General features: G+C 31.9%; 2 protein-coding genes across 4 annotated transcripts in view; both read right to left on the reverse strand.

Moving 5' to 3' along the window:
• LOC114342070 (DNA-(apurinic or apyrimidinic site) endonuclease) overlaps positions 1–7,310 on the reverse strand; it is a 32,558-nt gene extending 25,248 nt beyond the window's left edge. Inside the window, exon 1 of the mRNA XM_028292867.2 lies at positions 7,066–7,310. Coding sequence (XP_028148668.2) covers positions 7,066–7,285 — 220 coding nt within the window. The 5' untranslated portion in view covers positions 7,286–7,310. The remainder of the gene's footprint in view (positions 1–7,065) is intronic.
• Positions 7,311–10,573: 3,263 nt separating this feature from the next.
• LOC114342058 (rab GTPase-binding effector protein 1) overlaps positions 10,574–12,397 on the reverse strand; it is a 49,617-nt gene continuing 47,793 nt past the window's right edge. For all 3 annotated transcript variants that reach the window (XM_050657440.1, XM_050657438.1, XM_050657439.1), the window contains one exon: positions 10,574–10,968. In XM_050657440.1, coding sequence (XP_050513397.1) covers positions 10,696–10,968 — 273 coding nt within the window. In that variant the 3' untranslated portion in view covers positions 10,574–10,695. The remainder of the gene's footprint in view (positions 10,969–12,397) is intronic.

Raw genomic sequence — 12,397 nt, forward strand, 5'->3', positions numbered from 1 at the left:
AGAAATAACGACATCCTAGCAAGTATGCAGAGATGGTCCCCTAAGTCACTGATTATGCATAAGTCCAAAATTATCATTTTGTTGTCATGCAGAAGTCACTAAATGTTCGTTTTCTCAGATTTGTTATTTTGGACTTAGTGAGTTTTGCCATGACAATGACGATATATCACTCATCCGGAAGAAATGTCCCAACTCAAAAAACATATTTTTTCAAGAGAGACAAAAACAGATTTTTTAAATCTTAATTTATCTGTAAGTTTTAAATGATAACTGCTAAAATTTATAAAATAAAAATGTAGAATATGGATAAGTGAATCTTTCTAATTATGTAAGAGGAAAACCAAAAAGACTATTATATCTGATAACTAAAGAAAAATAACTTAAAAAAGATCAAATTTTGAGTTATGTCACTATTCTTTTAAAAATTGGTAACCTTTTTTAAATTAACGAAAAATACCTAGGAGACTTATCAAAATGCAATGGTTTGTGTGATAAATAACGATAAGTTAATGACGAATGTCAGAGCATAACTGAAAAGTGTCATTGTTCTGAAATAAAAGTATTCATTTTAACGCCAAAGGAACTCGGTCTATGCCATAAAAACAAAACAAAAAACGCCAAAGACATAATGACACTACCGTCATCTTTCGATTGGAAATAAATATCTATTAGACCGGACAGTATCGTCGCCCCCGCTAGCGAAATTATTCCATTCGATTTTTTTGCACAAACTTACTCAAAAAGAGGTCCTTATAACATATCCACAGGGTGCCGGGCGGTGCCGTGGTCGAAAAATTGTTTAAACAATTTTGTTTAAACAAATTCACAAAAATATTTTTTTTAATTCGAACAAATTTTTTTTAGATAAATTGGCTTATTCTGAGCAAAAAAGGTCTCTTGTCATTTTTTTCTAAAATTGATTTTGTCGAGTTACATGCGATTAAAAATTTGAAAAATGCGAAAATGGCCATTTTCAAGGCTTAATAACTCGATTAAACATTATTATTATGAAATTCAAAAAGCCACCAAATCAAGTTTCAAATCCCTTCTTCAAGGTCCTGAAGAGATTTTTGTCATTATTTTATTAGAAAGCTGTTATTTTTAATTATTAACAATTAGCGCTATAGTCCAGGATGCATCGTCGCCTATGTCAGTGAAATTATTCCGATTCCATTTTTTTGCAGAAACTTACTCAAAACGAGGTCCTTATAACATATCCACAGGGTGCCGGACGGTGCCGTGGTCGAAAAATTGTTTAAACAATTTTTTTTAAACAAATTCACAAAAATATTTTTTTTATTGCGAACGATTTTTTTTTTAGAAAATTTGGGTTATTCTGAGCAAAAAAGGTCTCTTTTGATTTTTCTCTAAAATTGATTGTTGTCGAGTTATATGGCCATTTTCGCATTTTTCAAATTATAAATCGCGTATAATTCGACAACAATCAATTTTAGAAAAAATCACAAGAGACATTTTTTGCCCAGAATGTCCCAAATAATCCAAAAAAAAATGTGTTCGAAGTGAAAAAATTATTTTTGTGACTTTGTTTAAAAAAAATTGTTTAAACAATTTTTCGACCACGTCACCGTCCGGTACCCTGTGGATATGTTATAAGGACCTCGTTTTGAGTAAGTTTCTGCAAAAAAATGGAATCGGAATAATTTCACTAACGGGGGAGACGATAAATCCAGGACTATAGCGCTAATTGTTAATAGTTAAAAATAACAGCTTTCTAATAAAATAATGACACAAATCCCTTCAGGATCTTGAAGAAGGGATTTAAAACTTGATTTGGTGACTTCTTTAATTTCATAATAATAATGTTTAATCGAGTTATTAAGCCTTGAAAATGGCCATTTTCGCATTTTTCCAATATTTAATCGCATATAACTCGACAACAATCAATTTTAGAAAAAAATGATAAGAGACCTTTCTTGTTCAGAATAAGCCAATTTATCTAAAAAAAATTGTTCGAAATGAAAAAATTATTTTTGTGAATTTGTTTAAAAAAAAATTGTTTAAACAATTTTTCGACCACCGCACCGCTTGGCACCCTGTGGATATGTTATAAGGACCTCTTTTTGAGTAAGTTTATGCAAAAACATCGAATCGGAATAACGGGGGCGACGATACTGCCCAGTCTATATGTGACATTCTTGCAAATAAAAGTATGGAATATTTTGAGTCAATTTAACAAGATATTTTATTGTCACCAAATATTGTCACTATACAGGGTGCCCCGAAAAGATTGGTCATAAATTATACCACACATTCTGGGGTCAAAAATAGTTCGATTGAACCTAACTTACCTTAGTACAAATGTGATCATAAAAAAAGTTACAGCCCTTTGAAGTTACAAAATGTAAATTATTAGTAACATTTTTTAATATGTGATTGTTAGTAATGTGACGTTATTTGCTCAATTATGTTAAAAATTTATGCAAATAAAAATTTACTCTACTCTACTCTACTCTACTCCAAATGAAAATCGATTTTTTTTTCATATATCGAAAACTCTTAGAGATTTTTTATTGAAAATTAGAAATGTGGCATTCTTATGATAGCAACATCTTCAAAAAAAATTAAAGTGAAATTTGTGAACCTCATAAAAATTTTATGGGGGTTTTGTTCCCTTAACCCCGCCCAAACTTTTGTGTACGTTCCAATTAAATTAGTATTGTGTTAACATTAGTTAAAAACAATGTTTTTAAAACTTTTTTGCCTCTTAGTAAATTTTGCGATAAGCCAGTGTTTATCGAGATATTTTGAATATTTGTCGAATTCACCACATATTTGTATATGGTTAAGTACGATTATACAGGGTATAACAAAGATACAGGTCATAAATTAAATCCCATATTCTGGGACCAAAAATAGTTCGAATGAACCTAATTTACCTTAGTACAAATATGCACATAAAAAAAATTACAGCCCTTTGAAGTTACAAAATGAAAATCGATTTTTTCGAATATATCGAAAACTATTGGAGATTTTTTATTGAAAACGGACATGTGGCATTCTTATGGCAGGAACATCTTAAAGAAAAATTATAGTGAAATTTGTGCACCCCATAAAATTTTTTTGGGGATTTGGTTCCCTTAAACCCCCCCAAACTTTTGTGTACATCTCAATTAAATTATTATTGTGGTACCATTAGTTAAATTCAATGTTATTAAAACTTTTTTGCCTCTTAGTATTTTTTCGATGAGGCAGTTTTCTCCATAATCCTACTTTTTTTTTTATTTAATGGCATAGACATTAGTCATTCAGCCAGTTGCAATAAACAATATACAATCCTATCCCTAATACAAAATTAAACAGAAACAATATAGTAATACAATAAATAATACAATACAATAATAATACAATAAAAACAATAATGGAACTCTGATAAAGTGATAAAACATTTAAGACAAAAAAAAGATGCAAATCTGAACTTAAATCATAAAGAATATCATGCCCGCGTACAAATCTTATAGGACCGTGCGTGTATCTGACAAGAAATCTATAATGATATTGTATATTTGTTGTGAGCCTGTAGCCAGCAAAGACTGTATAATGAATGGTGCATGCATAGCAAGTTTCATTAAATTTTTATAGAGAGATTTTGAATGCTGTTGAAACTTAGTACATTCAAAAAAGATATGATCAAGATCACCCTGCTTTCTGCAATGTTTGCAATTATCGTCTTCAATCACATTTATGTTATATAAATGACTTGGATAGCAAGCATGCCCAAAACGTAGTCGATTTATAGTTGTTATATATTTACGTGGAGTTTTAAAACTCTTAAACCAGGTACTTTGTGGAATCACTGGTTGTAAAGTGGTGTATCTTGTGGGGTTTGTTAAGCAATAAAAATTCCATTGATTTTTCCATATCGATAGTTGGTTTCTTTTAAAAATAGTAATAACATCTGATACACATAAAGAATATGACAATAAAGTGCCTGATGTTATACTGGATTTAGCTAAGTAGTCTACATACTCATTATCTTTGAGTCCAATATGTGCGTTAACCCAAATAAATTTTATATTGAAGCCAGAGTCTTCTAACTGCTTTAACATATCCTTTATTAAAAATATGTAAGGATTACTAAATGTTTTGGGCAAAAAAGTATTTTTGATATTCTGTAAAACTGATAGGCAGTCTGAAAGAATTAACGTTTTTTTAGTATAAGAGTTTTTAATATATTTCAATGCTTCGAGTATGGCCAATGATTCCGCAGAGAAAATTGAAAACTCATTGGGAAGTTTGTACTTGAATTCAAACCTCCTGAGGGTAAAAAATAAACACAGCCAGACCCTTCTCTTGATTTAGATGCATCTGTGTATATAACTGTTGCATCACTGTAGCAGTTCAAAATAGATTTCAGGATATTGTTGCTGATTAAGTTGTTTTCGTTGTATGTGGGTATTATTACATCAGTTTTATGGAAGAGAGCAAAGTAGTCTAAGTTTTTGTCTACTGTGTTTAATTCCTTTGAAAAAATAGGATTGTTCTGTAATGCAGTACATAAAGGCGGAGATGGTTTTTTAATCCAATACTTGTGAGTAAGATCTGATTCGTTAAGATGACATATACTGGAAAATAATTCGAAATTTGTAGTGTGTGCTTTAAGTACCCATTTTTCGCTTAGTAAATTTCTTCTAATCTCTAAAGGAGGCTCAGAAGCTTCAACATGTATTGGTTGTATAGGAGTAGATCTCATAGCACCTAAACAGATTCTCAAGGCAGAATTTTGGAAAACGTCAATTTTTTTTAAAAGGTTTTTGGAAGCAGAACCGTAGAGAGTAGCACCATAATCTATAATGGATCGTATATAAGCTCTATAAAACAATAAAGATGTTTGAACATCGCAGCCCCACCACACTCTAGTTGTCATTCTAAGGAAATTAATATCTTTGCTACATCTATCCAGCATATATTGTATGTGTGGTTTTCAAGTTAGTTTTTTTTGTCCAGAATGAGTCCCAGATATTTGACATTATTTTTAAATGTAAAAGATTGATCACTAAGTAATACATCTTGGTTTATAGGAAGATTGTGTCTTAATAATCCAGTATTAGTAGTCTCCATAATCCTACTTAACATATACAAATATGTGGTGGATTTGACAAATATTCAAAATATCTCGATAAAAACTGACTTTTCGAAAAAGTACTAAGAGGCAAAAAAGTCTTAAAAACAATGTGTTTAACTAATGGTACTACAATAATAATTTAATTGGAACATACACAAAAGTTTGGGGGGTTTAAAGGAACAAAACCCCCATAAAATTTTTATGGGGTGTCCAAATTTCACTATAATTTTTTCTTAAGATGTTACTGCCATAAAAATGCGACATGTCCATTTTCAATAAAAAATCTCGAATAGTTTGCGATATATTGGAAAAAATCAATTTTCATTTTGTAACTTCGATGGGCTGTAACTTTTTTTATGTGCACATTTGTACTAAGGTAAGTTAGGTTCAATCGAATTATTTTTGGTCCCAGAATATGTGATTAAATTTATGACCTGTATTTTTGTTACGCCGGACTCAAACGACTCGTGTACTTGGTGAATAATCGTCACTTGCGTATACTGGCAATGCCGTGTGAGTGGGTTACTCATACAATTATTGTACTATTTGTCAAACACTAATAATAATAATGTTAATACTACTATTAATTGTCAAAAAATTGTTCTAGCAGCCCTCCCAAAAGACATAGTAAGTAACGCAAGTAACGATTATTTGCCAAGTACACGAGTCGTTTGAGTCCGGCTCAACACCCTGTACAAACCTGTTAATAATCTGAAAATTTATTTATAATTTACATTTTTAGGTATATTTTGAAAAAGAAGCCACATCTTGATAAAATGTGACATCAAAAAAAGACTAAGAGACAAAAAAGTTTTAAAAGCACTGTGTTTAACTAATGGTACCACAATAATAGTTTAATTGGAACGCACACAAACATTTGGGGGGTTTAAAGGAGCAAAACCCACAGACAATTTTTATGTAAATATATTAAGAATATATTATATTATATATTATAAGAATATTATATTATTATATTATATTATAAGAATATTATATTATTATATTATATTATAAGAAGCCGCATCTCGATAAAAATTGGCTTATCGAAAAAATACTAAGAGACAAAAAAAATTTTAAAAACGTTGTGTTTAACTAATGGTACTACAATACTGAATTAATTGGAACATACACAGAAGTTTGGGGGGTTTCAAGGGAACAAAACCCCCATAAAATTTTTATGGGGTGGACAAATTTCACTATAATTTTGTTTTAAGATGTTTGTGACATAAGAATGATACATGTCCGTTTTCAATAAAAAATCTCTAATACTTTTCGATATATTCAAAAAAAATCGATTTTCATTTTGTAACTTCAAAGGGCTGTAACTTTTTTTATGAGCACATTTGTACTAAGGTAAGTTAGGTTCAATCAAACTATTTTTGACCCCAGAATGTGCGGTATAATTTATTAATTTATGACCAATCTTTTCGGGACACCCTGTATAGTTGTCACTTTTCTTCCAGGTGAGTGATATAGTAGAGCTCCCTCTCCCTGTAACAAGCTTAATTCTTGGGATTGTATTGTTATTTTTATTGGAACAGGGGGGATTCTGAAAAATAATATTTAATAATATCTAAAACTGCATTTCAACAGCAGAGGATACTATTTTGAGTGATTTCAGTTTGGCTACTTTTACTTTTTTGGCGGAATGCCGGCATAAGCATAAGAAATTTGGGGTTAGGCTACGCGCGCCAAGCCAAAGAGATGTTGGCTTGACGCTGAACCAAAGGATTGAAAGAATATCAACTATCAACGAAGTCTATATTATATTCTTTGGCTGAACTTATATATTGTATGTGATATAAATATGAACTTATAGCGTAATATTACTTTATACATGATGACTACAAAAATAAAACTAGGTGTGGGACAGTGTTTTATCAATAATATAAGAGAGGCTTCTACAAGACCAAATCCAGTTAATATCCGTCTTTGAAAATGTGCAGTTAAAATATTTTGATAAAAATTTAATGCTCACGCACCTTGTCCTTCTGATCCTGAAGCAAGACTTGAAGTAGTTGCGGCTGCGGCTAATTTTCTTTTTGGTGGCATATTAATAAATAAAGTTCTGTTCAACAAGAACACAGCCTCAGAACTTCGGTGAAATGAAAAAATACGAGAAAATGCGAAACTGGAGACTTTGGAGAAACTGAGAAACATAAATACAAAAACGTTATAAACAAATGGGCCTGCGCCAGGCATCTGTCAACTATCCTTTACAAGGATGTACAGACCGAGCGAGTCTCGTAAATTCCACGGCTTCGAGCCACGCTTCACGCAACCGTATTTGCTTACTTGTATTTCGAGTTGTGTGGTCGTGGGCTGGTCGAGTGTTTATAATTTACCAAATTTAAATATTTATAATCGTTTCTACTGATTCATAATATTAAAGTTTTTAATATTGATAATATTATTAAAGTTTTTAACATTGTATTTTAATATAATTTTATTTATTAATAATAATATTACCTAAGGTTAAAAAAAAAGTACAAGATAAATACCGCGGTTTTTTCATATGAAAATGCAAAGCAAAATATACAAATTGCAGAGTAAATGCTTGTTTTTTTTAAAAAATAATACAAATTAGGCATTCCAAATCACGTGATATAATATGGCTGCTGGATGGCAAAACTGTCATCCATAGGCGTATCCAATTATTAAACCACTTCATATTTAATTTGCTATCACAATTTCACAGATTTCGCTACAAAATTAACAAAAAAACAAAACCAAACAGGATATTCTTTACAAATTTGTCAATATTTAATGTAAACATTAGATACGCGATGGCCACCCCCCTTATCTATGTCTATGGCCATGTCAGTTTAGCCATCCACCGGCCACCACTGACAGTTCATTGGAATCCCTAATTGTATGTAGGTAGGTAGAGTAGCTATAAGCGTTGAGTAGTTATATTAGCAAAACTATAGCTACGCCATCTGAGACACGAAAAGGATGAAATTAGTTTTATTTTCTTTTCTCATGTAGCATGATGGTGAGTTTTTTAAAATAGGTAACAAAGCATGTTGTTTTGTTACCTATGTTGTTTTTTTTGCAAATTACAAAATATGTTGTTTTCAATACAAGTTGATATTATTTTACTGAGCATTTAGAATTTTGACTAACGCTCGAATTCATAATAAAGTTAAAGTTGATACCTTTAACAATGCAATTAATTGTTACAGTTAAAGAAAACTTTAAATTTAAAGTTCACTTGAACTTTATTATGAAATCGATCGTTCTCACAACGGTCAAAAACCACACTTAAAAGTTTTAAAAATTCACACCACAGAATATCTGTTTACGTAGGTCAAAATTTTTGACGTAAGAGAACTGTCAAAACATTAGAATGTGACTTTTCATTATTGCCATGTTTTCACAAAAATTTTGACCTACGTAATATCGCTTTTGTAGTAAAAATACATGTATGTATCACACCACAGTTATGTATGTACTCAAATTTTCAGACACAGTGTCTCAAGTACGATTGCGCGAAGCCGTGGAATTTACGAGACGCGCTCGGTCTGTAGATCCAAGTCTATCCTTTCATATCAAAATGTTTTTGCCGGGAAAATATCAGTTTGGCAAACTTAACCGTTATAAGCTAAGATCCTTTTCACACGAGATTGTCGAAATTCAAGCAACCAATTAAACAGTTCTGTAAAAGTGGTAGTATATCATTTTGTGTTATTTCCCGTTTTATTTAATTTGTTCTCTTTTAATTTCTTTTACACACGTATTATCTTCTGTACGGTACTAAATAGTTACCGCGGAAGTTATTTTATATTTTTACATTCTTCTTTGTTTCATTTTTTAATTAGGTACATTCCAACAGCATTTATGAACCTGAACTGGTTGGGGGAAATTTGACTTTCACACAGCTTGTAAACGTAATAAAGTTTCCGTTTCTTAATCGTGAAAAAGATTTCTTTTTTTTTCCCATTTGGCGCAATACCTCTACGTTGGTGGTGTGAGTCGTCTAGGGTATTTTGAGATTACGTCGGTACACCCACATTTTGAATGCCTCCAGCTACCTCAATAATATGTTTCCGTTATTGTCCAGGCGTCTGCGCCATACAGCTAGACTGGAAATACACAGCATTTAGCAGCCGTATTTTTAGTGAGAGAAATATGCCGTAATGAGTGAATATATTTCTCATGTTGTTAAATGTTGCTCTGGCTTTTTCGATTCTAGATCGTAGTTTGGTTGTTTGATCCCATTTCGAGTTGATGACTGTTCCAAGGTATATACACGAGTCAACGTGTTGAATCAACTGATTTTTATTTTCATTTGTCTGGCAGGTTTTTGAGTTTTGCTGACCAGCATCCATTTTGTTTTATTTATGTTGAGGTTAAGTCCTCTTTCTTCACTCGCTCTTTGTACCCTGTCCATAAGATGCTGAAGTTCATCGATATTACTGGCAAGTACGACTGTATCGTCTGCATATCGGATATTATTTGTCAATTCTCCGTTGATTTTTATGCCTTGGTTTGCTTCATCCAGTGCTTTTTTAAAAATTTGTTCGGAGTAAATATTAAATTGCAGAGGGGAGAGAACACATCCATGTCGCACACCTTTTCTGATCTCAATGCTCACTGTGGACAAATTGCCAACTTTCACCCTGGCTGCCTGATTCCAGTAGAGACTTGTAACAATTCGGATGTTCTTATCATCAATTCCTATGCTTTACAGAATTTAAATAAGTTGGTCATGTGTTACATTGTCAAAGGCCTTCGAGTAATCTACAAATCACACGTCGACATCCTTGTTCATATTGTTACGTTGGTGCTACGTTGGTAGATTGCCATGATAATCTTGCAGGGTTGGAATGTCGAGTTGAAACACTGACTCTAACTTTATAACTTTATTTACGATTTACAACATCAATCAACATAAGGTTACTAAACTGTTGTTTCGCGGGGTGGTCCTTCAGGCCACCCTTCTCGCAGGACGGCTCACTAGCATAGTAACGATCTTAATAATAACAATACTAACATGATAATCCTCCATCAATCCCTCTGTGGGCTATTTATATCTCCTTGTAATTTGGACTTTGAAAAGTAAACTATACGTGAGCCTCTACGAGGTTACACAAACAAAACTGCGTTAATCAACCTTCGTTTTGTTTGCATATTTAGAAACAATATCTTTTGTAACAACCTAAATTACTTAAAATTATATACATTTTTTGATACATAGTATATTATACAGTAAGGGGTTTTTCCCTTACTGTACAATATCTCTACACCTCTGTACTAATATTTGCAGGTAAAACACTGCCTCCCTTGTACTCAAAGCATTCCTAAAACCAAATTGTGACTAGTTGATTTCCGCTTCACATTTGTTGTAGATAGATCGGCACAATATCACTTTTTTTTTCTTTGACATGTTAGCTATGTGTATACCAAATGTCAAGTTAATCCAAACGGTTCTTTAGAATCCAGAGCAAAAACCGTGAGGAATAAATGGACTAACATTAAAACACAAACTATCGGTAATTTAAAACTTTAATGCTTCAATTTTAAATAGATACAATTAATAAATCTATACACGCTTAGACTTTAAAGACATTAACATCACATCTACAATTCCGAAACGACGACGACCGTCCTCAGGTCATCGGCGCTGCCTCGCTAAAATACGGCGCCGACGACTTGTCCAGCAAGGTGTGACAGACGTCGCACACCTTAGAGGGACGGCTGTTCGGACCGGAGAGCACCGTTCGCGCCAGACAGCTCTGGCAGAAGATTTGACCGCAGTGTCGACAGTGCTGTTTGCGCCTCGATGAGGAGAAACCCTGGCGGCAGTTGGGACATTCGTCTACGTCTTCGTCATGCTGCCATCGCACTTCCGTGTCGGATTCTCGAATTTTTTCTAACTGGACCTGCAAAAGAACGCTAGAATTAGTTTAAACTTTAATATAGTTACTAGAGAGAGGTGTATGTGTTAAAGTTTGTTTAGCAGTAAATGGTTGACTTCAATTAGTACAGTTTATTAACATCCTTTGTTAACCGATAATAGTATAAAAGGCCCGGTTTCAGGTAAAATTTAAATATGTTTCCTGGTAAGATTTGTCAATCTTCATTTCTTAAGGGGATGGGTACGTATTTTCGGCTGCAATGCTATTAAAATGGAAATTCATTTTTTTTAATCCTGAGAAAACTAATACGTATTTTTGAAAAATTTAATCGCAGAATGAAAGATTACGTTATTAGCGAGGACCGAAAGTCCCTGAGAACTTCTATAATGTTTATTTTAATAAGTTACAGGGGTGAAAAACTAAGAGAACATTTAGTGTGATCTTTAATTTCAAATATCTCATACAAAATAAACTTTTTATTTATTCTACGGGACTTTCGGCCTTCGGTAATAATTTAGTCTTTCATTCTGCGTTTAAATTTTTCAAAAATATTTATTGGTTTTTTCAGGATTCGAAAAAAATTAACACAATGTCCGTGGTAATATTTTCCAAATCTATCAACGCACTCAGTCGAATATATCAACGCACTTAGTTAATTTTACAACGCACTCAGTCGAATAGAATATTGTCAGTCAGACAGTGACAATCAGTGACAATTTTAAGTATTTGACATGGCATCGGGAATATTTTGAGTTGTTGATTAAATAATATTAATATATAATGTATTTGATAAATAATTGATTTAAGACGTGAACTTAATAAAAAGTTATTTATTGTGTATTATTTGTGGAAGATCCAAGCAGAGAATACATCAGGATAATATATTCTGTGATCCAAGAATTTTATTGTTAAATATTCAAAATTGTAAGCGTTCCATAGTAACAATATATTATTAAAAAATCTCTTAACTTTTCCTCTTTTCTCGATTGAGTATTAGTTTTTGTTCTACATACAAATTATTACAATCACTCAATACATAGTTAGTGAAAAAATTTTTACATTTATTAACTGAATTAATAATTTGCAATTATACAAATAACAGTTATCCAAGAACACTCAAAAGCCTCTTTAAGTTAATGATGACTTTTCAAGTAGAATGACATTCTAGTAATGTTTACATATCCATACCAGTGTGAATTTTACTACACGTAATTTGCTCTGGATTGTCAACTTGTGAAACGTCAAAATATTTATATTTCATTTATTAACATTAATATTAATAATACAACTTCCGCAATTTGAAAAAGGAGGGTTAAAAGGTTTTTTTAAATTTAATTTAAACTGTATTATTGCATTTTTAACACGTTTGCAGAAAAAAACTATTAAAATTTGTTAGAATATACAAAAATAAAAGTAGATGTTATTCTATAGTTGTTATGATTTACGTATTGAC

Source organism: Diabrotica virgifera, chromosome 8, assembly GCF_917563875.1.
Source record: "Diabrotica virgifera virgifera chromosome 8, PGI_DIABVI_V3a".
NCBI lineage: Eukaryota > Metazoa > Arthropoda > Insecta > Coleoptera > Chrysomelidae > Diabrotica > Diabrotica virgifera.